The sequence below is a fragment of the Chaetodon trifascialis genome, chromosome 13 (assembly GCF_039877785.1).
Source record: "Chaetodon trifascialis isolate fChaTrf1 chromosome 13, fChaTrf1.hap1, whole genome shotgun sequence".
Lineage (NCBI taxonomy): Eukaryota > Metazoa > Chordata > Actinopteri > Chaetodontiformes > Chaetodontidae > Chaetodon > Chaetodon trifascialis.
This window is the reverse complement of record NC_092068.1, coordinates 19,223,595-19,249,479: the sequence shown is the minus strand read 5'-3', so window position 1 is coordinate 19,249,479 and position 25,885 is coordinate 19,223,595. Positions and strand designations below refer to the sequence as shown.

Here is a 25,885-nt window from a genome sequence, read left to right as displayed (position 1 = left end):
CTGTTGCATGACTACAACTAATTACCTGAATTAAATGAAGGCAAAGGCGAAATTGTATTTCTTGTTTCAGTTTCTAAGAAAAGCAGAATGTTGAGACAAGATAAATTCAGCCTTTCTGTTTATTGTGCCACATTATTTGTACAGTAGCTGTAAAACTAGTCTGATCTGCTATCCAGGTGGTTCACTACCTTGCTGGCTGTGGTCTCCAGAGCTGTCCGATGCTACTGGCTAAAGGCTACCCTGATATTGGATGGAACCCTGTGGAGGGCGAGCGTTACCTAGATTTTCTACGTTTTGCTGTCTTCTGTAATGGTAATGTTGTATTTCTACCCAAAAAAGTACTCTCATTCACAAGACATCCCGTGATAACTTAAATTGCAAAATATTGAAACACGTCAGTTCAAATGTTGTTTGCAAAATGTTATTCTGATCATTCTAGTCAGTTCATATTATTTAAAATGTACTTTAATATTTACTTTACAGCCCCATTACAGACATTTGATTAGCTTAATTATGGTTTTTGAACATTTGTCTTTTAGCAGCCTTTAATATTTAACGGTCAATTGAAATTATTTAGCTAATAACATTATTTCTTTCATTGTGTATTCAGTTATACTTTTTTATTCAATTATACCATAGACTTGTAACATATGCAGGGCTTTTATCACTTCTCAGATATTTGCTTCAGTGTGAGAACAGTAAGAGCAAAACACAGTTAAACAGGCAGAAGAGCTGCATCATTTCATGCCCCAATTAAGTAAGCTATTTGCAATAGACATAATTACTTCTCTGTTCTTCAGATATTGATTTTTTTTATTTTGTTTTTTTTTTTTTACTCTGTAGCAGTACCCAGAAAGCATCAGTTCAGATTGTCCTTGAGAGTGTTGACAATTCAGCCAAATGGCATCTGCAGTATGTGCATCTCAGTGAATTCTGCTTACCTTGGTATCATTCTATTGATTGTCTTCATATGTTCTTCAGCTATTCATTTCCTCTCCCATGAATTCTGAAGAGAAACAAACAAATAACCTCCCACACAGCCCACAATTTCATCCAACCCACGCATGGTCAGACTTTATATTCTGTCCCTTCCTTGACCACAGGGGAGAGTGTAGAGGAGAATGCTTATGTGGTGCTGAAGTTGCTAATTCGTCGACCTGAGTGTTTTGGTCCTGCCTTACGAGGTGATGGGGGAAATGGTCTTCTGGCAGCCATGGAGGAGGCCATTAGGATCTCAAGTGACCCTTCTATGGACAGACCTTGCATCACGTACCAGTCCAACAGGACACTGTCAGTATTAGATGTTGCATGCAAAGTAACTTTAATTCTGTAGCTTGAAAATGAGATGTTACCACAATAACTTCTGCTCCCTGAAGGAGAGGAATAAGGTACAATGCATATAGTATGAGATATCACCGTCACATGGCCGGACTGAAGATGCCTCTAGTAACGCGTTTAAGGCAGGTGATCACAGATTGCTGTACCTAATTTGTGTCCAGGGAACAGAAGTTATAGTAATAAGATTTTGCTTCCTTTCAGTTGATTTCACTTGGTACATCACATACAGTGTGGCACATGTATTCATGGTCCAACCTGGTCCAACCTCCTGCACTCCAGTGCATCATGGACCCAGTAGAAAGGTCAGAATGAGCCACTAAAGAGGCTGTCAGGTCCAAATGGTAATGACCAGCTGGCTTTAGCAGAGATATCACTCACATAGAGCTATATGCTGTAGGGATAATCTTAAGCATCATTCAGCGCAATGTAACCTTTGAACAAAGTGAACAGGCTAAAAGAGGAATTGACAGGATGAATGCCCACCATTTATAGGCATATAGGCCTCCAGTGGATGATGCCCTTGCATTTTGGATCGTTGCCACCACACTTTTGGGACAGACCCCTTGCTATTAAATTGGACCTCTCAACAGGTAGGCTCGCAGCTGCTACAGTAATGGGTGTGGATGAGCGAGTTGAGAGAGGAGTTCCCTTTAGAGAATAAGCTGCGGGGCCTTGCTGCCAGCAGACTGATTACCTTAGCATACCACAAGTTTGCCAGCCACTGAGGGTCCACCAGGATCAGGGACAGACCCATGTTGTGGGATGGCACAATAAGTGGAGGATTGACCAAACCAACTTTTTTTTTTGGCTCCATCCAGATCCAAATACAACATGGTGCCCATAGCCGGGCAGAGGAGAGACCCACTCCTCCAGTTTGTCAGCTGCACTGGTGGTACATTGAGAAGAAGGATGTATCATACACAAACAAAACCTTCAGTTCATCCTCTGTTATCTCATGCATGTCCGAGCCAATGTTCAACATGTCATCATCATCACCACGGTGAGCAGCTAGCCTAAGTTGCAGCTGGCTAGTGCTCTCTGAGGGGTCCGGCTCAAACCCGGTTAACCCCTCAACATACTCCATGTGGCTAGCTCAGTTACCAGACTTCGAACAAAAGCTCCTCTCTGTTGGACGATGCTGGGTCCCTTGACTCACGTATTTTTTCCAAGAGCATGACCCTTCTCTCCAGGGTTGAACTCTGCAAGTGGTGACAAAATGCATAGGACTCGGGCACTTGGACAATCCCCAGACAGATAGGACATATGACTCCTGTTGGTCTTTGTCATGAGAAGAGAAGCTGCAGTCCTGAGGACGGGGTGGACAGAAGACAACTTCTGGGGCGGGGCTTTGCATAAGTCATGTCTGTCTCAAGGCGTGAATAGAGGCTTCAGTCAGGCTGTGCAGCTGTGCGATATCTTGTGTTGTACTGAGAAAATCGACTGAAAGGAAACTGGGTAGATATTGTACACACACACACATTGAAAGGCATATGCATGAAAAGCTGTCAAATGGATGAAGTACTGTTTTTGAACATTGCAATAGTTAAGACTACACAATGCCAGATTGCAAACGGTGCAATTGTTTTAGTGCATTACATTTTTGTATGTTTTTCTGTAAACAGCAACGATGAAGGTTTCCCAAAAATACCGTCAAAATATTAGATACAGATGATGGAAAGTCTCCCGGTGTAGTAAAACATTGTAATAGATGTAGGTCTGCTCAGCACTCCTTTTTTTTATATATAATAAATAAGTCTCAGAAGTAATTTTCTCAGGCTTTTTGGAGCATTTATAGATGGAATGCAGCATCCTCAATTGTTTTTTTAGCTCATGGCAAACTTTTGACAATTGTGATTGTTTGCTGTAACAGAGATGTTGTCCAGGACAATGATGATGACCTCATTCACATGGGGCACGCCATCATGACCTTCTACTCAGCCCTTATCGACTTGCTGGGTCGCTGTGCTCCAGAGATGCATGTGAGTGTTTTCCCAACCTTCAGCAGCCCTTCCGCATCAATATCTACTGATGGCTCAAACAATAAAGCCTAATGGAGAAAGCCTGCAACTGCTTTTTAAAGAATGAGTCAGAATGAGGCCAAAAATATAAAGTGTATTGCTTTTACCTTTCCACAGAATGGCCTGGTCCCCATACTGTATGTTTAGACATAAAACTGAAATATTTAACTGTGAGTGTTTGCTCATATGCTGGTTTACTGCTTCAATACTAATGATCACAGTATTGATCTGATTAAACTCCACTGAGACTTCTAGTTGTACCACAATATATTGATCTATGGGTATATATAGAATATTTGAAACACTGTTCATTAAGTTTACATTTTGTCATGCATATGTTGCCATACCAGTTCAAGCTCTGTCATGCCCTTTAAAACGCTAACATCCTTGTTGTCATTTACTGGATATTAATAGAGTAATTGGCTTTCAGCCATCAGGATTTGTGTGAGTTTCTCAGCAGCAAAACCTCAGACTAGGCCAGCTTTTGGAGTGAGCATATGTACTTCTGTCAGCGTAAGCACCCGATGATAAATGTGCCTTTTGAAAGGATGCATTTTTATTGTATTGCAGTGACACGGAAGTACAAAGGCAAAAGAAGACGAGGCCATTATTTGTGTTGTTAAAAAGACTTTACAGAAGTAATAAAAAATCCATTAAAAGTTTTAAAAGATTGGGGAAAAAGCAAATACAGTTGTAAAAAGGACATTTTCAAAAGACAAATGAACAGAACTGCAACACTTGCAGGATATAATCAACAAGAGCTGATACACAACAATGTTTCAAAAAATAAACTCAGCTCCTCTACTTTTGACACAAATTACATTTAGACTGCGAGATGGGCTGCAACTCAACATTAGGAAGGTATCCCTAATATTTTACAGTGTACATCCTTACACTGCAGATACAGTATAATATGTTTACATCTTCATCTGTCTTTGTATTCATTTCCTGTATGATTATGTGTGATGTCCATCAGTGATCCAGTGGAAGATTTTAATGACTTGCCCAAAAACAATATTGTGTTCTGAATTGTCATCCAGTTGATTCAAGGAGGCAAAGGAGAAGCAATCCGCATCAGAGCCATTCTGAGGTCGCTTATCCCCATTGAGGATTTAGAGGGAGTTATCAGCATCTCCTTTCAAATCCCTTCAGTGACAAAAGGTGAAATGATGAGTCACTGCATACACTTACTTAAACTACTTACATCACTTTTATTAAGACATTGCTCAGAAACCTGGCTTGGCTGCAATGGCTACTTGTGAAATTAAGATTTCCTTTAAGATCTGAGATTTTTGTAGTGACCGTTTGGTTCTTCTGTTACGTCACCATTATCTACATGATTGTGACTGAATGGCTGAGTCTGGAAGGAAGTTTTTCCTCGCCACTGTCGCCAAGTGCTTGCTCATGGGGGAATTGTTGGTTTCTTTGTAAATAAAAGAGCTTGGTCTGTACCAGCTCTATATGGAAAGTGTCCTGAGACAACTTCTGTTGTGATTTGGGGCTATACAAATAAAATTGAATTGAATTGAATTGGATGACAGGGATGTGCACACGTAGCATAGATGAATGTACAGTACGCATTACATCAACATAGCCTTTGGTCTTAACATCTAATCTTTACTTTTCATTTGTTTGTCCAGATGGGCTGGTGGTTGAGCCTGACCTATCCACTGTGTTCAGCCCAGACCACAAGGCAGCCATGGTTCTGTTCCTGGACAGGGTTTATGCCATTGACAACCAGAGTTTTCTTCTCCACCTACTAGATGTTGGCTTTCTGCCTGACCTTCAGGCAGCTGTCTCTCTTGACACGGTGAGCAGAGAAAATTCAATTCAGTTGCCCTGTTCACCTGCTTGAGAGACCCTGTCTAACAATGTAGGCGTGACCTGTGACTTTGTATTAATCCAAGTGGCACCCCGTCACCAATGAAAAATATCACCTCTTTCCTCCTCGTCCTTGGCATCGACTGTACAATAGTTTTTTTGAACATGAGTGATGAACTGTGCTAAATCACATTATATTTGGTAATTTTAATGTCTTAATTGGCTTAAAATTTGCGCAAATTACAATAAGTATATACAGTATATGTAAAATGAAGCGTATTTTCAGTCTGAGGAAGAGTTTCTTTTTGCAGCCTCCTCATTCCAGCTTGTCTGTTTATTTCCCACATTGTTAATTGGACTCTGCATAAGTGTAACTTCTCTTTTTCATTGCAGGCTGACTTAGGATCCACTGATATGGCCCTGGCCCTCAACAGATACTTGTGTACAACTGTGCTTCCCCTGCTCACCAAATGTTCAGCTCTCTTCTGTGCTTTGGAGGACCATGCCTTTCTAGTGGATTCTCTTATCCAGGCAGTCTACAGCCTCTCCAGGGCTCTTAGCTTGACCAAGGCTCAGAGAGACACTATTGAAGATTGCTTGTTGGCTGTGTGCAGGTATGGTGTTTTTCGTTTGTGCGATGGAGCAGTCGACAGAGTTAGAGTTCTGTCTCCACTTGATTATTATTGGAAAGACCAAGCCGCTGATAGATTATATATGTTATAATGCAGTGCAGCATCTTCTGTGGTTTGTTATCGCACCATTATTTACCCATATCCATTGACCTTGCTGTCTTTCTGCTGTTTGACCAAGTGTAGTCTCTCATTTGTTGAGCAGAGAAATGGCAAAATATCATTGTTAACACATCAGTGAAATCTTATTCCTACTCATATTTAATGAATCACTGTCTGTTTTTCCCAATTTGGATGTAATTTACCAAATCCAATTAAACTAATTAACTAATTAACATCTTGCCCATGGCATGTTCTCAATTACATTTGTCATTCTTGTGAGATGTAATAATTAGTCATAGCACCACTCGTGTGTGTGTGTGTGTGCGTGCGTGCGTGCGTGCGTGCGTGCGTGCGTGCGTGCGTGCGTGCGTGCGTGCGTGTGTGTGTTGGTGGATGTGGTATGTGTCTGTTCATGACTAATTCTGCACTCACTGGTGTCCTCAGTAAACTCCAACCATCTATGATGCAGCCTCTTCTTCGACGTCTGGTCTTTGATGTCCCTCATCTCACAGACCACAACAAGATGCCTCTAAAGGTGCATATACAAATTGCAGTTTACTCCAGTATATGTGAGAATACACAAAGTTAAAATTACTAATTCAATACTTTCCTCTAAAAGCTCTTGACCAGTCACTACGAGCAGAGGTGGAAGTACTACTCGCTAACTGGAGGGCAGGATAACCACGGTTTGGTCTCTGAAGAAGAGCTCCACCTGTCTAGAAAATTGTTCTGGGGTGTATTCAAGGCCTTGGCAAAGAAGGTAAACCATACTGAATACCTGTGTCAATCTCAAGGTCATGTTAAAATGATTTGGAATTAGAATAATATTTTGCTGGAGCACCAGAAAAGTGGCAGAGAAGGAATAAGTGTTTCACTTTTTGACAGTGTTCCTACTATTGATTCATTCCCTCGTTTCTCTTTCTGTCCTTTTCAAAGTCTGCTTCAGGAGAAATGTGTATTTGATTTTCGCCTTTAGTGAAATAGTCGTTCTGTAGCTTAGCCTCAGTTCAGCTGTGTTGCCTTATTTATTGTACTATGATGTGTAGATTATAACTGAAAAATAACAAAAGGTGGAGACATATTTGAATGCAATTGCACAGTAAGCAAAACTGGTCATGTAAACTAAATTTCATACCAGTTGAACTTGCATTGAGGGATACAGTGTAACTTCTATATCTATATGCACAGTGTGTATATATTTATGTGTATGTTACCATTTGTATAATGCGCAGCGTTTACATCCATTTACACTAAGTAAGCAGATTTGTGTTGACTTTCTGCTGTAACTGGATTTCTTACACATCATGTAAACAAGACTTCTTTTATTGTGGTAAGGGATTCGCAGCTGTATTTCAGTTGGAATGGAATCTCTTGGCCACTTAAGTAGGTTTCTAACAGGGTTTTTACATGGCGACACTGTTTGAATGAGATAGACTTAATTCAGGGGAATTGTTTGTACAGCAGGGGTATGTCTTTGTTTCCAAAACTATTAATCCAGTGTGATTAAATTTGAATTGAATAACATGGCTTCCTCAGCTCAGTAGTGTTCTGTTTGTAAAATTCAGACACAGATGGACAGTAGAAAAAAAAAAAGGATACGTTACTGTTGTTGAAATACCCAAAATCAGATCTTTGAAATCTTTCTTCTCTCTATATTGTATGTCAGTATTATTTGTCCCATTTTATTGCCCAGCTTCCCTTGACACTGTTTTATCATGTCCCATGCTGTCTTTTTTCCTTCTTTCCTCCTTCTAACATTATTTTCTTATACCTCCCTTCCCTCTAGCCCTATGAGCCTCAGTTATTTAGGCTGTGTGTCCAGTGCCTTGCTGCGGTGGCTATGGCCTTGCCTCCTGACCACATAGACTCAAGCTGCATGTCCCAATCAGAGAGAAAAGCCTCCATGGACACAGAAGGACACTTTGACCCCCAGCCTGTAGACACCTCCAGGTAAGATACTGACTTAGGGATATTAAATGATTATGAATAGAAAGTAGCACATGTTGATTCTGGATCTCCTGAAGATGACCTGTCTTGCTCCATGACAAGTGTCAGCTGTAATTTGTTTGACAGAATTGACTTTAGGACAAAGTTGCATATGCAGAGGGGTGTTGATATAAACATTTATTTTCATGCTCTTGATAAGTCTTTCCAATGATGTGCAGTTGTATCTAAATGTGTAATGTGCAGTAGAGCTAAGTGATATAATATTTCCGTCCTGCATTAGCATGTCGGTGCCAGAGAGACTGGAGTTTGTAGTGAACAAGTACGCAGAGCATACTCACGAGAAGTGGTCACTGGACAAGGTAATATCACAATGATTACTCCTCAGTAAGATAATTATTCTGCTCGAAAGTGTCAGAACATGTCTGTAGTGATGTGATAATTAGTTGAGGTAGGTTGAGCTAAAATTATGTTGACAATGCATAATTTCTGATGTATGATTTTCACTGAATCTATATGTTCTCACTGATAGTTCGCCAATGGCTGGGTTCATGGGGAGCAGCTATGTGAGAACACCAAGGTCCACCCTCTCCTCAAGCCCTACAGGGCTCTGGCTGAAAAGGTAGATGTCAGTTTTAATGGTGCGTGTGTGTGTGGGAGAATGTATTTCAGTAAAGAACGCAGTGAGTTTATAAATCCCAAAAGCACCTGAATACCAAATGTGGTGTATGTAATGTATAAGATCAAAATGCCTCAGTTTATGGTCTTTGATGAATGCATCGGACACACTTTTCACACATTTCAGCTCACATGAAGTTCAAGCATGTTTTGCTCTTATGTTGTCCTTCGTTGACCTGTTAATTTCAGGTTTACATGATAGTTTATTTATTTTCTGTTTTGTTGTAGGAGAAGGAGGCATATCGCTGGGCAATTAAAGAGACAATAAAGAGTATGCTGGCCTTTGGATGGACCATAGAGAGGACAAAAGAAGGAGATGCATTTGGCACCCGCACATGTGCACGCAGAGTCTCTCAGTCAGGACAGGTACTTTATGAGTACTTCATAGGCCACAGTCACTTATCCTTTCTGGACCAAACATGTCTCTCCAGTCATCTCATTCACAGGTAAACTTCTCTACTTATGGATTTTACATGTTTTTTCATTGAGTAATCAGCCATTTGTTGTCTGTCCTAGCTGTCTTTTGAAGGAGCGTCAATGTTCAGCCCCAAACCTATGGACATGAGCAGCATCACCTTATCATGGGACCAGTGTGTCAGTAATTCATTTTCTTTTCTTTTTTTCTTTTTCTTTTCTTTCTGCTTTATACGCCATTAAAATAAGTACAGCTTTGATTCCACTGTAATCATGTCACATGATCTGCAGTGGTGGTATTGTGGGCCCATGATGAGTATTTGTGTATAAGGTAAAGGGGTTTTCACTTTATGTTGCAGATCTGAATAATCCAAGTAGTATTTCATTGCATGTAATCAGGATTATTATTGGGAGTTGTCATATTATGCAATCATGCAAATTGCTGGTGGCACAAATTTGAATGCCTGAAAAGTGAAGTTGCCTTAAAAAGATAAAACATCTGCCGCTGGTAACATATTTGAAGTTCAGGACTCATTTTCCTTGACGAAAGTAGTTTTTGTGTGCACCTGGACTTTCCTCCAGCCTCATTTGCATACTATCTGAGCTGATGTGCATTCCTGTGGTCAAAATTAGTAAAAGCAAGTCTGACAGACAGTTGGAGGAGAGGTTTTAGCATTTTGTTTTTGTCTATAGGCCATGGCCGAACAGTTGGCAGAAAACTACCACAATGCCTGGGCTAAGAGGAAGAAATTGGAACGTGAGGGTAAAGGTACAATACCATGGTGTCAGCAATGACTCTATTACTTTCCCTCAAGCCCTCTCCTCTCCTCTCCTCTCCTCTCCTCTCCTCTCCTCTCCTCTCCTCTCCTCTCCTCTCCTCTTATGGAGTGCAGAACAGCTAATAAGATTACAATGTATTTGACCCATTTCTGCTCTCAGGAGGGGGTGGCCATTCAATGCTTGTACCCTATGACACCCTGACTGCCAAGGAGAAGACCAAATTCAGAGAAAGGGCCCAGGATGTCCTCAAGTTCCTTCAGCTCAATGGCTATACTGTGTGGAGGTGAGTACAGAATGAGCTTATGATTACAACAGGGCAATGAGATACAGTACGTACGAGGTTGGCAGCAATTGACTTGTTTCATTTTCATGTCACACTGATATTGCTCTCTTAACGCTGTTTAGCAGGCATCACAGCAATCAGACCCCAGTCTATGCAGCACAACCAGTGAATAATTGCCTCTTTATCTTCCCACTTCCCACTTATTCTTGCAGTAAAATTCTGCGACTAAAATACATAATCCAGACTTAGTGGTGTTTAAGGTTAGAGCTTGATGTCTTTTCAAGTTGTAGTGTTTTAGCCCTATTTGATTTCACTACAGGGATCGCAAGACAGTGGAGGTGGACTTTCCAGCCGTAGCCAACTGTTTTGGCTACACTCTCCTTCAGCGGCTTCTCTCTCACACTGAGGATGCCCAAGAACACATGTTGGAGCTGGGTAATGTTAACTTTGATTCTTCATTTTATGAATAATGAACAACAGATCATTAAGTGTACACTCAGTAAGTCTACTTCAGGGTAATTTTGATCAGCACCGTCACAAAAAGGTTATTTCCTAAGTGAAAATTATGTGTAAACACTTTTGTTATTTATGTCGTTCTGTTTTGTCTGGTACCATGGTAGTTTCGGTCTTTGTGTAAGATTCAGTATTTCATTGCTTTTTCTTTTTCCAGAGGTGATGCAAGCCAGAGGACAAATGTCTAAAGGAGAGAGAGCTCCAACACAGCAACCAGTACATTTTCTATCCAAGGTTTGCCTCAGATCAGTGCATATCTGAACACAGTCGAACTCTGTCTGATACGGAATATCTAACATTGATTTAGCCCCTTTCCATTTTCATTTTTCCATGCCATTTTCTTTCCCCTCCGTAGCTTTTTGTCGTATTTCATTAACGTCATCTAATTAGTTTTGTTAGATGGTTGCCACGGGCAACCCCTCTAACTAAAACCCTTGGTGGCTGTGTAATTTATTTAACCATTTTGGAAATCCATGTGGGTGTGTCGATTGCCATCAGGATTGATTAAAGCTTCACACATAGTTCTGCCTCTAAGGAGGCAGCGAATGAAAAGGCTCTATTTTTCATCGATGGGACCCCTCGAGTCAGAGACAGTCAGCCAAGACCATGAACAGTGGTGCCTGAGATCTCTGCAGCACACACCTCCCACGCAGCCACACACTCACACAACCATGCATGTGTGGCTGGCTGGCTGTCCGTCTGTCTGTGAATTGCCAATGCTTCATAAGAAGAGCTAATGGAGTGCAAAATATTTAACCTCTCGTCCTCTCAGGTCATCATTGGGTCCATCACTAGGAGCTCATGTTAAACAGACAGCACTGCTCAGACCCTGAGAACTTCTTTGAAATTTCACATTCCAGTCAGTTGAATTTAGGGAAAATGTGTTGAACTAAAAAGTGCTAAACAAGACTTCGAAAGTTATCTATTTGATGTAATGGGGCAGCCATAAATAAAATGTGTCTTTGAATTAAATATTTATCCCAATGAGTGTGATGGAGCTTCAGTCAAGCTGTGGTACAGGCGGGCACAGAGTGTATGTGATGCAGTCAAAGAGGGTTCAGGTTGTTTTTATTAAACTTTGAAGCTAGTCAGAGGAAACTTAAAGGGACTGTGGAGTGATACATGTTGGTTCATGGAGGTGACTGTTGGTTATTACTCCATTCATCAGGTTATCCTTCCTCTACTGGAACAATATGTGAAGAGCCACCGTCTGTATTTCCTGTCCAATTCTCTCTGCTCAAGTGGTAACAGAACCCACGCCTCAAAAAAGGAAAAGGAGATGATTGCAAGGTCTGTGCCACCCCCAACAAACTGTGCAGTACGCTTTCTACACCAGCAGCATTTTAAAATGTTCTTACGCTCTTGCACATCCTATTGTTAGTTTAGTTTTCTTTAAGTAAGTTTTCTTTAATTGAAGGTGTTTTAACAGAAGGTGGCTCATTCTTCTGTGTTACCATTCTTCTGATTTCGTGTCCCGGAATTACTTTTTCCACTCCCCTCTCCTCTCCTCATTACCTCACTTGTCTTTTCTCCTCACATCCAGCCTCTTTTGTAAGCTTGCAGCTCTAATAAGACACAGGATCTCACTCTTTGGTAAGGACGATGTGGAAATAAACCTTATTCAAACATTAATTTGCACCACTTGTTCTCTGTTTTGTTGCTTCCTTGGTTTGCTTTTTGGTTGGCCACAGTTGTGTCTGTTCATTTTTGTAATCATGTGATTGAGATTCATCTAATTCCTTGTGTGGTTATGAATCTTTTGTTGCTGCATACCTTTTTGTCTGAGCATGTGTGCAGGCATTTTGGATTTGATGTACGTGTGCGTTTTTTTTTTTTTCCCAGGAAATGAAGCATCCTCAGTGGCAAGCTGCCTCCATGTTTTGGCTCAGGCCCTGGATGCCAGGTAGCTAGATGGCACTACTGTCACATTCTGCCTGAATCAATGTACTCGCTCTGCCTGCAGTCACATCAGTGTCACACCGCCATGTCTGAGGATGAGATGACTGGCGTAATTGAGCTACTGATACACTGATGCTATCTAATTGTGGTTGATATCACTTTTACTCCCTAAGGACAAGGCCTCTGATAAATGATGCTAGAAGTAGAATCTTGGCTCGACAGATTGATGTCATGTGGGCTTGTCTGGTGGATAGATTAGCAACTGATTAAGTTCACTTAACTGCTTTTATTGTAGCTTGCCAAAAGAGCACTGCATGACAATATTGTAATTCTTGACACTCTTGTTCCTTTTACATTTTCTATTTTGAAGAAAACAAATCATTATTATTTTTTAATTAAACATACAATATATCCAATACAAATTTTGCTCGTCATAAAATGCATTTTCTCATCCCTTGGCCCTAGGACCCTGATGAAGTCAGCCCCAGAGTCTGTCCAAGCATCTCTGCATTCATTCTTTGAGACAGCTGCAGCTGATCTGGAGATGACTGTGGAAAACCTCTCTGTGACTATGGTCTGTTTGCCTCCGAGTAGGAGTCAACAGGCTAGAGGAGTGGCCAGAGTTGTCAGCTACACAACCTCCATTCTTCTCCCCACCCTCACTTCCCTTTTCCGGCATCTTGGCATCCAAAACTATGGATTGGACCTCCTGGGTAAGGGCTAAAATGACATGCATCATAAAATCTTGCACATCATCTCACAATAGTAAGATTAAGATTACCACCACCACATGTTCTCCATACTCTCATTTCTTTCCCTCCGTATGCTCTGGAGCTGGATGAACAGCTGGTTATCACACCCCTGAAATCACTCGGGGACACCCTTCCCTCCACTTCACCTTCCACATCTTTGAAACCAGGTCTCATTAAGTGTCTCAGTCGTAGCCACAGAGCAGCAGGAGCATATTGTCTCCCTCACTAATATCCTGACCTTTGAGGAATCATTCATTACCTGAATCAGCAGCCATCCAGCTATCCAGCCCCATCTCTCTGATCGCATGCTATCAGCTTTCCTGCTCAGTGGCTGTGGCTGTTTCTTAACTAAACCTTACAAGGATCTCTGTGTTAAGCATCACCTTGTCTTTCCAGTGGGGAGTGTCCAGGTGTCCTGTTACAGGATCCTCAACAGCCTCTACTCTCTTGGCACCAGTAGCAGCATCTACATGGAGGGGTACTGTCTATATATCTGTATGATTTCAGAGTTTGTGCAAGTGACAATAATATCTTCTTTTAGCCTTGTTTTTTTCTCAGCTTTATGTCTATACTTTTTGTTAAAAAAATTACTTATTTAAATGGTAACTAAACCATCTTTATGCATAGTCTATATAAAATATGAATAATCGAAATGACAAAAATGATGACTTAAACATAATGTTTCATTATGCATTATTGTTGGGGCATAGAAGTATTTGTTGAAGCTATCAATACATGTATTAAGGCCAAGACCATTTTTGATCCTGAGATACAAATGAAAATAGCTGGCCAGTAAACTTCTGTGAGCAATCCTACCCCAAACAGTATATAGTATTTTGTAACACAGCATATCCAAACAGGCAGAGACCAGCAGCAGGCGCTTGTCTGGCGGCCTTGACTGGGACTTTTCCTGTATGCTTCCTGGAGCCAGATCTAAACCAAAACAACCCATACTCCATCTACAACACCATGAGTGCTACTGAGAGAGAAGGTAATAAACAAACACACTGATATTTATCACTTTTGCCTAAACTCGGGCATCGACTGCTGACTGCTCAAACCCACATCTTAACCCTTCCCAGCCTTATTTTCCATGTGTTTTATTTTTAGACCTGGGGCTGCCCAGTCAGGTGGAGGACATGTGTCCCCTCCTGCCTTCTCTGGAACAGGCTCTGGGGGAAGTGGAGGATTTGGCAGGTGCAGGTGCTGGAGCTCGCCAGGCTCACTACATCCATGTTACAGAGGTCACTTTGCCCATGTTGTGCAGCTACATATCCCTCTGGTGGTGCTGGGGCCCCGAGGGCCAGCCAGACAGCCCAACCTGCACTTCTGTTACTCCTCAGCATGCCAGTGACCTACTTGGCCACATCCTCTGTATCACCCACAACCATGTGGGCGCTAGCCAGGGTGACTGGATGAAACAGATGGCAGGTATTGTGGTCATGTCCGGCTCTGGTGTGGATTTATTTATTCCAAATCACTTATGCCTTTCATTCTCCTTTTTTCCCACTATTAACATCATGTTTTTCAGTTTTTTCCCAGCCAATCATATGCAAAGCCCACTCTGAGCTGTTAAGGAGCCACTTCATCCCACTGATGGAGAAGTTGAGAAAGAGGGCAGAGTGTGTGCTGCTAGAGGAGGAGCAGATGAAAGCACAAGGGGGTGACACCTCTGAAATGGAGTTGCAGATACAGGAAAAGTTCAGCATGCTGGTGCGAGACCTCTACGCCTTCTATCCCCTCCTCATCCCCTTCGTGGATTCTAATCGGTAAGGCATGTTACCAAGGAGCTTAGATGCGGAGAGGCTTATTTTCTGGGACCAAGAGCTTCATGAGAAATTCAAAGTATAGACTCAGTAGAAAGTGAAACTTATTTTAATATATTTTAGATTGACATTACACAACCAGTAATTATCATGTGAGCTCTTTCAGTTCTTTAGAAGACTTTTAAACAACACATTTTCCATGAATGTTTGTTGAAATGGTAAAATACTGATAATTGAGTTAAACAACTGTTGGAAAATTGTAAACTTGCAACTAGTTTTGTAAATACAGAAAAAAAGCAACACATTTTTGGTGATACAAAAAGAGTAAGATGCATAGAACTGATTTTGCTTATTATTTCAGGCGTACAGTATATGTTTATTGTTACACGAATAAATTCTTCCATGATAATGTGGTGGTTTTTGGTCTGTCTTGTCTCAGAGCCAGCTGGCTGAAAGAGTCAAACCCTGAAGCCCAGCAGCTCTTCAGCATGGTGGCAGAGGTCTTTATTTTCTGGGGCAAATCTCATGTAAGGATGAAACATAATAGTGTTTTTTTCCCCTCATGTCAGGACTATGCAAGTGAAAATTGTACCCTATAAAGCATGTCATTTTTCTCCACCTGTGCTTGCAATGACAGAATTTCAAATGGGAGGAACAGAACTACGTGGTCCAAAATGAAATCAATAACTTGACTTTCTTGGTCAACAATGGCCAAAGGTCCAAGGTCAGCCATATTTCTAACATTGATGTGCAAGAACTGCATCTCTTTACAGTGTAGACACTATTTGTTCATCTGGCAGTTATATAATAATCACAAAAAAGTGTGAGTCAAGTCTCGAAGAAGTTATTTTCTGTTCGTGGCTTTCAATACTCAGTTCGACCATGAGAAAAGGAGGATGAAGACGAAAGGGGATCGTTATTCCACCCACACCTCTCTCATTGTGGCTTCCATGAAGAGACTGCTCCCTGTGGGACTCAGGATTTGTTATCCTAGTGACCAGAGCCTTATCCTGTTGGCTAAGAATGGCTTCACCCAGGTTGGTTGGAACTGTGGACAGCAGCATTGATGTAGTCAGCATGATGACAAATAATTTTAAGGTCTCAATCAATGTGCAGTAATTCTTTGATAATTTGCAGTGTGGTGTGATCAAAGTGAAGGTGAGTGTCTTAAAATATCTGTGGTATGTGTGATGATTTAAAGTTGGGCATTGTTTGCTTTCCACAGAAGAAAACTGAAGATGAGATTCGAGAGCATGTGTTCAGTTGCCTTATACATCTTCAGAGTCAGGTAAAAGGCTGTCGCTGCTTTTTAGTTCTCATGTTCTAAACTTTTTTTACTCGTACATTCAGTTAAATATGAGCGTCGTATTGTGTTGTATTGAAACACATTTTGTGGGTTTTATTTCTTCTGGTTTGGATGGAAATCGTGGCTTGGATGAAAATCTATGCTTAGAGCTGAATTGAAGTGCGAATGACAATAAACAACAAATACACTATATATCAGTTGTGTGAATTCCCTACTGAGTGTAAACAAAGCTCATATCTTTTCTACATTCTGCAGACATTCTGCATGTTTGTTGACATGCCAAAGAAGTGTGCGGTAAATTAAACTGAAGAGGCTGGTGCAGCCTGTAAAATCCAAAGCTGCTTTTTTAATAATCTCAGTCAGTGACTCATTGCTCACCAGAGATACCGAGTATGCATGCAATATTTGTTTGTTTATCAGTCAGTGAAAAATATCTTTATTCATAAGTCATTGATGAAAAACATGTCTGCTTTGTCGTTAGCATAAACAAACTTTAAAAGGGAGATTTGGCCATATTTTTTTGGTTGCATGAAAGTTTATTTGCAGTGGAATAGTTAGCAGGGAGTCTTCGCTGTTGATTGTATGAGAATTCATGCAACGACGTTAAAGGCAATAGTGGGAGCAATAATCAGGACAATTTGATTTCTTGGCCCTACTCATTTCAACCAGCCTCCTTCATTCATTGCTCCATGTATTTTGCCCTGTGAAAGGTGCTTGCACTGCACTGCTAATTCTCTTTTCTCATTGCCATAAACCTCATTCCCCTGCACTGAGCACCTCTCCAGCAGCCTTTCTAAAATTATCTTTAATTGAATGGTTGAAATACCAGAAGAAAAATAAATAAATGAATGTGCCGGTCTTTTTTTCTCTTCACAGGCGTCAAACTGTTTGAGGCAGGGGACCCTTCATGCAGAACACCCGAGCCAGCTAGAGGCCATTACTGACACCCAAAGGACTGTAGACCGGATTTTGGAAATAGCTCGAGTCCTTTATTACCTGGACCAGGTGAGCTTTTAAAGTAATATAAAAACGAATAATTAATCAAATCTAAAAATGTGCGCTGGCACTTCTTCACTAGTCAACTGTTGGCTCTAAAATGACAAGTGACATGAGGACATTTCATTGAGTTTTGTAGTTATTTAACACCTTTTTGATATTTACTTTGTTATATTTGTGACCATTTTAACAGTTTGTGTGACTGTACTTACCGTTAAACATTCTTATATGAACTTTAAATTTTGAAGTATCTATACAAGGTATTTCATTGTGTATGTACAGGCTGTACTTTAAGCCATTCATTGAGTGTCACCCTCCTCGGCCATAGAAAAATATATGTTAAAATATGTTGAGTAGAGACTGGACTGGTGGTAGTTACAGTAGTGTTGCTGAATTCTGTTTTCATCTGTTTAAACTCTGCCAACGTGATTGGTTAGCTCTGCATGCCGTTGACAGACCTCTGTTAACATGTTTTGAACAGTTTACAAACGCACATTTATAGAAGCCCCACAATCATTGCATGCTGGCTGCACTACAGCACAGCACTTTTGATTAACTGCTAATAGCTGTTGATACAAAGTGTGATTTGCTTGCTTTTCAGCTGTTTCATATGACAAGGCCAGGGATAAGAAAATGTTTTACATGTCTGTATACACATTTATTTTGTATATATTACTTCAAAGAAACTCATACCTGCAGTGCTAATGTGTGATAAAGGCAAGACAAATGCATGAAAGTGAACCTCAACAACAGCAACTGTTTAAACCCATTTGATCATTGGAGGTTCAGATGCGCTGCCTTGTTACATTATCTCTCTTTGGTTTGGGTTCAGGTGGAACACCCACAAAGAAGTAAAAAGCCAGCATGGCACAAGGTGTTATCCAAACAGAGAAAACGAGCAGTGGTGGCCTGCCTAAGGATGGCTCCCCTCTACAACTTACCCAGGTACAAACATGTGATGTATATACAGCATGGATGCTTTGCGCCCGCAAAAAATGCTGTTATAGGTGAATTGTTTATTAAATGCAGTGTTGGTGAACATTTTGTACTGAGTGACCCTTGTCAGAGGGAGATAATCATCTAATGATATGCCATGGAGATTTAATTTGGTCTTTTGTGGGGGTAGTATTTTCAAGCATCAAATTTTTAAGCTTCAAAATGCAGAGTAAAAAATGGTAAGAAAAATAATGAAATCAAGGGTAATCAACAAGGCGGGCTTTGAGTGATACTGGTTTTAACTCACATCTCTCTCTGAACCCATCGGCTGGCATCTGACCAAGATTGAGGTAACGGCCAAAGTTTTAGGGCTTCTGGTTTCATCAGTGGATATTCGGATAACGGGCCAAGACTTCCTGTTCTGTCTGTCAGTCATTGTTTACAGATTAGCAACTTGAGACACAAAGACAACATTTCGGCTAATTTCGACAAACAGATATCTGCATATGAATGCAGATAAATCAGAGAAAACCATAGTTTCATTACATTTCTTTCTTTGCCCCAGAAAAAGTGAATATACTGTGTGAACTTAAACACTAGTAGCATTTGACTGTGAACCTTTTCAAGTGTATAAATGGCAGTTTGGCATTGTGTGGAAGACACTACTGTGATGGAGAGGTAATATGAAACCTAATTAGGCATGGCCTTTCAGGGCCAAACTCCATTAGCATACGAAGACCATGTGGCTGCGTGTGGTACGTAAGTGATATAAGAATGCCCCACGTACTGGTGGATGTAGCAACCGTCACCTTGAACTGGAATCAGAGGCCTTGATTGATGAGCAATAGTGGGTCTAATCTTTGATAGTTTAATAGTTTCTTTCTATGCTGCCTGGTTGAAATCTCTAATTTGCATTTGTCCATTGCAAATAAGACATGGACATGTCTTGTTGTCTGTTGACTCTTTCCTCTTCCTCCCCAGGCATAGGGCTGTCAACCTGTTCCTCCAAGGCTACAGTAAATCCTGGATATCAGCTGATGGCCACAGCTTTGAGGAGAAGCTTGTGGAGGATTTAGCTGTGAGTGGCAAAGCAAGCTATATTGACATCATTTGAAAATAATTATGTAACAAGAATTAAACAGGCCTATGTTTTGAATTACAATGACGTGATGATAAAAATGTTTCCCAAAATTTGATTAACTGTTACACCTGTTACACGGCCTTTTGAGTGTGTCTATATGTAGCAGAAGTTCCAAATAAAATAGTTTTGTCTTCACTGTGCACATAAACATGATCCGGTTCTTTATATTTTGTATATATTTCCGAGTGTGTGTTTGCAGGAAAGCAAACCTGCAAAGCCGTCACCAGAAGCTGTGGATGGTCCGAAAGTGAGAGTGCACATTAGTGGCTTTACTCCCTCTCCCTCCCTCTCTCTCTGTGGGCTGCAGAAGGGAGGAGTGATGAAGCTGTGTGGAGGCGACAGAGAGGAAGAAAAGGACGTTGATGATGGTGCCAAACCAATCGATCCTCTCCTACAACTCATTACACTCTTCAGCCGAAGCGCCCTGACAGAAAGGAGGTGTGTGTGTGTGTGTGTGTGTGTGTGTGTGTGTGTGTGTGTGTGTGTGTGTGTGTGTGTGTGTGTGTGTGTGTGTGTGTGTGTGTGTGTGTGTGTGTGTGTGTGTGTGTGTGTGTGTGTGTGTGTGTGTGTGTGTGTGTGTGTGTGTGTTCATTATAAAAGATCACATACAGTAAAAACCCCAGTCTACATTTGTTACTGGTCAAACCCAATATTTTATCTCTCTCCCTCCCTCTCTCTGTCTCTCTCTCTCTCTCTGTCTCTCTCTCTCTCTCTCTCTCTCTCTCTCTCTCACTCTCACTCTCATATATGTATTTTTCACTACCGTATTCCCATACTGTTGTCTCATTTTTAGGTTATGCATGGACACCACTGATTAGGAAAGTTTCTATTTAGCGAACATATTAATGAATTGTATGCGTGATGAATGCATGATTTGGTCCAATCATTGGAATTGGAGAGCACTCTCACTTGTACAGTCACTACAGAGATGTGATCAGATCAACTGGATTCAGGTGTAGCGGTGTGTTCAATAAAAATGTCCAATGCCCCAGGGCAGACACACTCTTGATCCACACAGTGCTTTGGATTGTGTGGCGGTGGTGCCTCCAACTATGAGGGGGCCACATTTGAGTGCTGTGAACAGATCCAGTGAGGATCAGCTACAGATTAGCCTGGACCCTGCTGTGGACCAGCCAGAGTGCTGCATCTCTTCATACCTCCATGTACACTAATATTATCTCATCTGTCTTCCCTGTTCACAGTAAGCTTGAAAATGACGATCTCTATCAGTCCTACGCTGCTATTATGGCCAAGGTAATAAAACATGAAGAATGCTTTAGAGTCAAAGTATCTACACGTTTGTTACTGTGTTCAAATAATGTGACAAAATGCTTAGAATAGGACTGACATTTTACAAAGCTGCTACAAAGGTTGTTTATTTTTGGTTAATAGCAGTAAACACTAATGGAATTTCTTGAAAGATTGCCTTCTTTCTCAGGTCTTTCATATCATGCGTGTTACGTGCAGTATGCTGTGTAGCAAAATGCGAGGGACAGTGAGTTTGGGCATTTTGTATCTGATTTATTTTCTGCACTGTGTTGTACGTTTGCTCTCCCAGAGCTGCCACAGAGAGGAGGATGATGATGAAGAACAGGAGGCTGAAAGCTTTGAAGTGAGTGAATGGGCTCTTGATTTTAAAATAGGTTTTAAACATTTTTTGCTAACAGTATTTACTTGTATTTGATTGATTTTCTTCACCTTTATTTTTGTATTGCAATGATGAAAATAATATAATAATAATGTTTTTTTTCTGTGGTTCAGGAGAAGCAAATGGAGAAACAGAAGCTGCTCTACCAGCAGGCCAGGCTGCATCGTCGTGGAGCTTCAGAGATGGTCCTGCAAACCGTCAGTGCCAGCAAAGGTAGGACAAGGTTAAATATTGAACTACATAACTTCTATTAAGTTGAGACAAGTCCTCATCTCAGAAGCTGGGAGTAAATTGAAGCTTTTCTTTGTGCTTCTCCCTTTTTCTTAAAATGTGCATTGTGGCTTATAGCAGTCATGCAATCTTATTCTTTTGAGTCAGCGCTGTATATCCTCTGATTATGTGATAAATCTACCTCCCATCAGGGGCCATGGGCTCCATGATTGCCCCTACATTGAAGCTGGGTATTGCTGTTCTCAGCGGAGGGAATGCCACTGTTCAACAGGTACAACACTGCATTGATTTCTCTGCCTCAAATTATACAGCTTGTTTTTCTTGAGACCCAAAAATACGAAGGTTTTCATTTTCACAGGTCACTGACTGAAGATTATTATAATTAACACAGACAAGATAGATACGAGGTAAGATTAGATTAGGTGACACTAAGAAATAAGGTTATTGCAGCGGCTAGATAATTGCTAAATTAATTGAATTCATAATTCTATATATTAAAATAAATTGAGGAAAAATCCAGTAGAAATATTCAAACTAGAAAAGTAAAGCTGTGAAACATCATCTGCAGTATGTTGTAATGATAAATTTAATGGAGTGAGATGTCCTGGTGACGCATTACGTGATAACTCATGACAGAGCCCATCGCTTACATGGAGGACCTGGACTCTTCCTCCCACAGTATTTCATTTCAAATTCAGGGCTCTTTCTTCAACATTCACAACGTGTCACATCCTTTCATTACCAAACACAGTGCCTTGACACAGAGACACTGCAGCAGTGCTTCCAGTATCCACATTTATTGGACCCCGTCTGTGATGCTTTTGTTTGATAGAAAATGCTGGATTACCTGAGAGAGAAGCGGGATGTGGGCTTCTTTCAGAGCATGGCTGGACTCATGCTGTCATGTAGGTGAGTGACTATTGGAAAATACTCTGACAAGACCTGTCAAATGTCACAAAGGCTTCATGTACAGATTGATATAAATGGTAAGAGTGCAAAATCTTTTTTATCCCTTTGTGCTTGTGTTTCTGCTATCCAGCGTTCTGGATCTGAATGCGTTTGAGCGGCAGAACAAAGCGGAAGGATTAGGCATGGCCATGGACGAGAGCTCAGGTACTGTATTCATATGGAAATAAAAAAGAAAAATCAATTTCTGTGAAGCCATGTCATAGCATGCAGCCAGCTGTGAGATCCCTGGCCTCAAACATACTCTAAATTCACACTCCAAAAAGCCCTTTTTTTCGCTGCTTTTGTCAGTCTTGAATATTATCAACAGCTGTCACCCTTCACTCCATTGTGGCCTGATTTTTCTATTCTTTTACTTCTCCAAGTTCAGCTTATGTTCTCTCATTCATTCTGTCATAACTTTCTTGCCGTAGTACTCCAGTCTTTGCTCTTCATCCCTTATTTCTTGCCTTTTTTTTCCCTTATTCTCAGGAGAGAAGGTGATGCCTGACAAAGACATAACCTGTGACCTGTTCCGTTTCCTACAGCTGCTCTGTGAAGGACACAACTCAGGTTATTTGCCCCGTACCAGGGATTCTCAAACTTATTACTCAAAGGTCTGCATCTGATTTTTATTCAAGATCGGAGGTCCGGGATGATTTTTACTCAGACTCAGATGTTTGCATTAGTTGTAGAAATTGTGTCCTAGAGAAAAGGAGATGCATTCTGTTTCTGCAGTTTAGGAGCTAAAAGCAGATTCTCTGGTGTAACCTTAATGTGTGAACTCAGCAGCAACAACACGCAACACTCTCCAGCAGTTAATGCCACCATGACAGTGATGTCAATGATGGGGAATTAAGCCACATTAAGACCACATTCATTTGAGGACCTTTTGGCTAGTTGCCTGGTGTTGGCAAGCTGATTGACCATCACTCACAGGATGGACTGGATCTTTTCCACTATTGAAATGCATTAGATGCATGTGTTTTCTATAGTCATTAATATTCTGCAGGCTTGATGGGAATTATGGTGGGCTGGGCATGACCCACAGGCCACCAGTTGACGATATGGCCGGGGTCCACGTTGCACACTGAAGTCTGGACCTTGAGAAGCTCTGCCTTGTGCTGTTACCACTTACACATTGTCACAAAGTTAACATAGATTATATTGATATCTGAAGAATAAAGGACCATATTCTATAACACATGCTTAGTTAACTTAACACTTAGTTGACACCCATTGTCTAATTACATTGTCTACACAGGATGAAATTCATTGCACTTGTCTTTTCACGTTCGGCTCTTCTTTTCTTCGTGTGTTAGATTTCCAGAATTACTTGAGAACACAAACGGGCAACAACACCACTGTCAACATCATAATATCCACAGTGGATTATTTACTGAGAGTACAGGTAAGTCCACAGTGACAGATTTTCCTTTGTGATGCTAAATTGACTTACTACTGTCCAACAATATTTGTACTCTGGGATTTGAGTACTGTGTGAATATAGACTCATATGTCATCAGACAGCAGATCCTGTAACAGTAAATTTGTCATGATGTGTGTAATCATAGCAGTATGTTTACTCTACATGAACTGTAAATATTTGTCTGTGCCACAATATAGGAGTCAATCAGTGACTTCTATTGGTACTACTCAGGGAGGGATGTGATTGATGCACACGGCCAACACAACTTCTCCAAGGCCATCGAAGTGGCCAAACAGGTTTTCAACACACTCACTGAGTACATACAGGTCAGTCAGTTTCCATTACATGATGTAGTGTCATAGTGTTTCATCCTGTGAGCTTCTAGACAAAACAACATCAGCCTTCTGGCTCTTTGGATATACCAAACTGTATATTTGTCTGAAATGTGGCTTTATGCCTTCATGCCAGTTGGGATGTTTTTTAAAATGATGCAGCTCACATTGTCAGTGTATTCATGCAGGGCCCGTGCACTGGGAACCAACAGAGTCTAGCACACAGTCGTCTGTGGGACGCTGTTGTGGGATTCCTCCATGTCTTTGCCCACATGCAGATGAAGCTCTCTCAGGTATACCACACTGATTCACTGACGTTTAATTAGCTCATTTCCCTCTACATTTGTGTCTTGAAGTCTTTGTAAACGTCTCTGGTAATATGTAAATGAAAAATAGGAAATGAAAAATCCAATTTGCTAAAAGTGTAACTAAAACTATTATTTACAGGATTCAAGGCAAATTGACCTTCTGAAAGAGCTCATGGATTTACAAAAGGACATGGTTGTTTTTTTGCTGTCCATGTTAGAAGGCAAGATTTCCAGTTAACCCTTTGTTTTCTACACAATTTATGATCATAAATACAATATTATATTTAATGTCATTATTAAATAAACTTTATTTCTCTGCTTGTCTCTCTCCCCTGCAGGTAATGTTGTTAATGGAACTATTGGAAAGCAGATGGTGGATATGTTGGTGGAATCGTCAGGCAACGTGGAGATGATCCTCAAGTTTTTTGACATGTTCCTCAAACTCAAAGACCTCACCTCCTCAGATGCCTTCAGAGAGTACGACCCTGATCGCAAGGGCTGCATCTCCAGGAAGGACTTTCAGAAAGCCATGGAGAATTGCAAGCGTTTCTCCCAAGCTGAGATTCACTTCCTCCTCTCCTGCATGGAGACTGACGATAGTGAAACTGTGGATTATGAGGCCTTTGTGGATCGTTTCCATGAGCCAGCCAAAGACATCGGCTTCAGCATTGCCGTTCTCCTGACCAATTTGTCTGAACACATGCCCAACGATTCAAGACTCAAGACATTCTTGGAGTTGGCAGAATGTATCTTGACTTATTTCCGGCCCTATTTAGGACGTATTGAGATCCTTGGCAGTGGGAAGCGCATTGAACGTGTCTACTTTGAGATCAGTGAATCGAGCCGCACACAATGGGAAAAGCCTCAGGTCAAAGAATCCAAAAGGCAGTTCATTTTTGATGTGGTTAATGAGGGTGGAGAGAAGGAGAAAATGGAGATGTTTGTCAATTTCTGTGAGGACACCATCTTTGAGATGCAGCTTGCAGCCCAGATATCTGACTCTGATGCTGGAGAGAGGAGTGCTGACAAAAGAGAGGAGGAAAAGAGTAAGAGTGAAGAAGGGCTGGACAACAAAGGAATGTTTTTCATGTGTCATTGGTTGTTATTGCTGATATCTGTACTTTCTGTCCAACACCTGAAGACACTGATGAAGATGACCCTGAAGGATATCCTGATGTCAGTTATTGCCTTCCTCAGGTGGATTTTTATGGCTCAGGTCCGGTGTATTTCTGTTGCAGTTCACAGCATCATGTATGTGCTGTACATAGCCTTTGTGAACAGTGGGCTCATAGAGGGAGCCAAAAGGATGAGTATATCAGACTTGCTGGGTGGGATCCTTGAGCCTACTCTTGATGAGGTCATGGGGTTGCCAAGTGGTGTGGATCGACTGAGGAAGTGCTCTGCCACTTTGTCTTCCCAGAGGGAATTGCGGGAGATTGGGCAGGTGGCAGCTGTGACCTCCCCTAGAGAGGTGGATGTACTGTCGGATATATTCGGCCTCAAAGTGAAGAAGCAGGGAAGTCACTACAGACTTATAACTCAGGACCTCAGTGCCAGTCTGACCGACCTGTTCAACACAACCTCCAGAACAGTTGCCACTGCTGATTTTGCCGAGAAGGATCAAGGGATGGTATGAATTTATTTGGATATGAGATGTCCTTAACCATTTTTAAATT

At 41.1% G+C, this 25,885-nt stretch overlaps 1 protein-coding gene across 1 annotated transcript in view; it reads left to right on the top strand.

The window, feature by feature from the left end:
* Positions 1–25,885, top strand: part of LOC139341533 (ryanodine receptor 2-like) — a 62,745-nt gene that overhangs the window by 25,150 nt on the left and 11,710 nt on the right. The window contains 46 exon segments of the mRNA XM_070978087.1: positions 177–312; positions 1,104–1,290; positions 3,209–3,317; positions 4,397–4,517; positions 4,997–5,166; positions 5,571–5,791; positions 6,353–6,443; positions 6,528–6,668; positions 7,695–7,858; positions 8,136–8,214; positions 8,385–8,474; positions 8,759–8,896; positions 9,047–9,124; positions 9,638–9,713; positions 9,884–10,007; positions 10,327–10,442; positions 10,678–10,754; positions 11,689–11,810; positions 12,064–12,113; positions 12,363–12,423; positions 12,885–13,132; positions 13,568–13,649; positions 14,032–14,162; positions 14,282–14,602; positions 14,703–14,940; positions 15,377–15,464; positions 15,575–15,654; positions 15,782–15,974; positions 16,163–16,225; positions 17,120–17,261; positions 17,599–17,627; positions 18,072–18,184; positions 19,157–19,265; positions 19,663–19,754; positions 20,519–20,570; positions 20,875–20,928; positions 21,078–21,177; positions 21,387–21,466; positions 22,028–22,104; positions 22,235–22,308; positions 22,633–22,713; positions 23,463–23,551; positions 23,767–23,895; positions 24,090–24,194; positions 24,349–24,430; positions 24,548–25,839. Coding sequence (XP_070834188.1) covers positions 177–312; positions 1,104–1,290; positions 3,209–3,317; positions 4,397–4,517; positions 4,997–5,166; positions 5,571–5,791; positions 6,353–6,443; positions 6,528–6,668; positions 7,695–7,858; positions 8,136–8,214; positions 8,385–8,474; positions 8,759–8,896; positions 9,047–9,124; positions 9,638–9,713; positions 9,884–10,007; positions 10,327–10,442; positions 10,678–10,754; positions 11,689–11,810; positions 12,064–12,113; positions 12,363–12,423; positions 12,885–13,132; positions 13,568–13,649; positions 14,032–14,162; positions 14,282–14,602; positions 14,703–14,940; positions 15,377–15,464; positions 15,575–15,654; positions 15,782–15,974; positions 16,163–16,225; positions 17,120–17,261; positions 17,599–17,627; positions 18,072–18,184; positions 19,157–19,265; positions 19,663–19,754; positions 20,519–20,570; positions 20,875–20,928; positions 21,078–21,177; positions 21,387–21,466; positions 22,028–22,104; positions 22,235–22,308; positions 22,633–22,713; positions 23,463–23,551; positions 23,767–23,895; positions 24,090–24,194; positions 24,349–24,430; positions 24,548–25,839 — 6,495 coding nt within the window.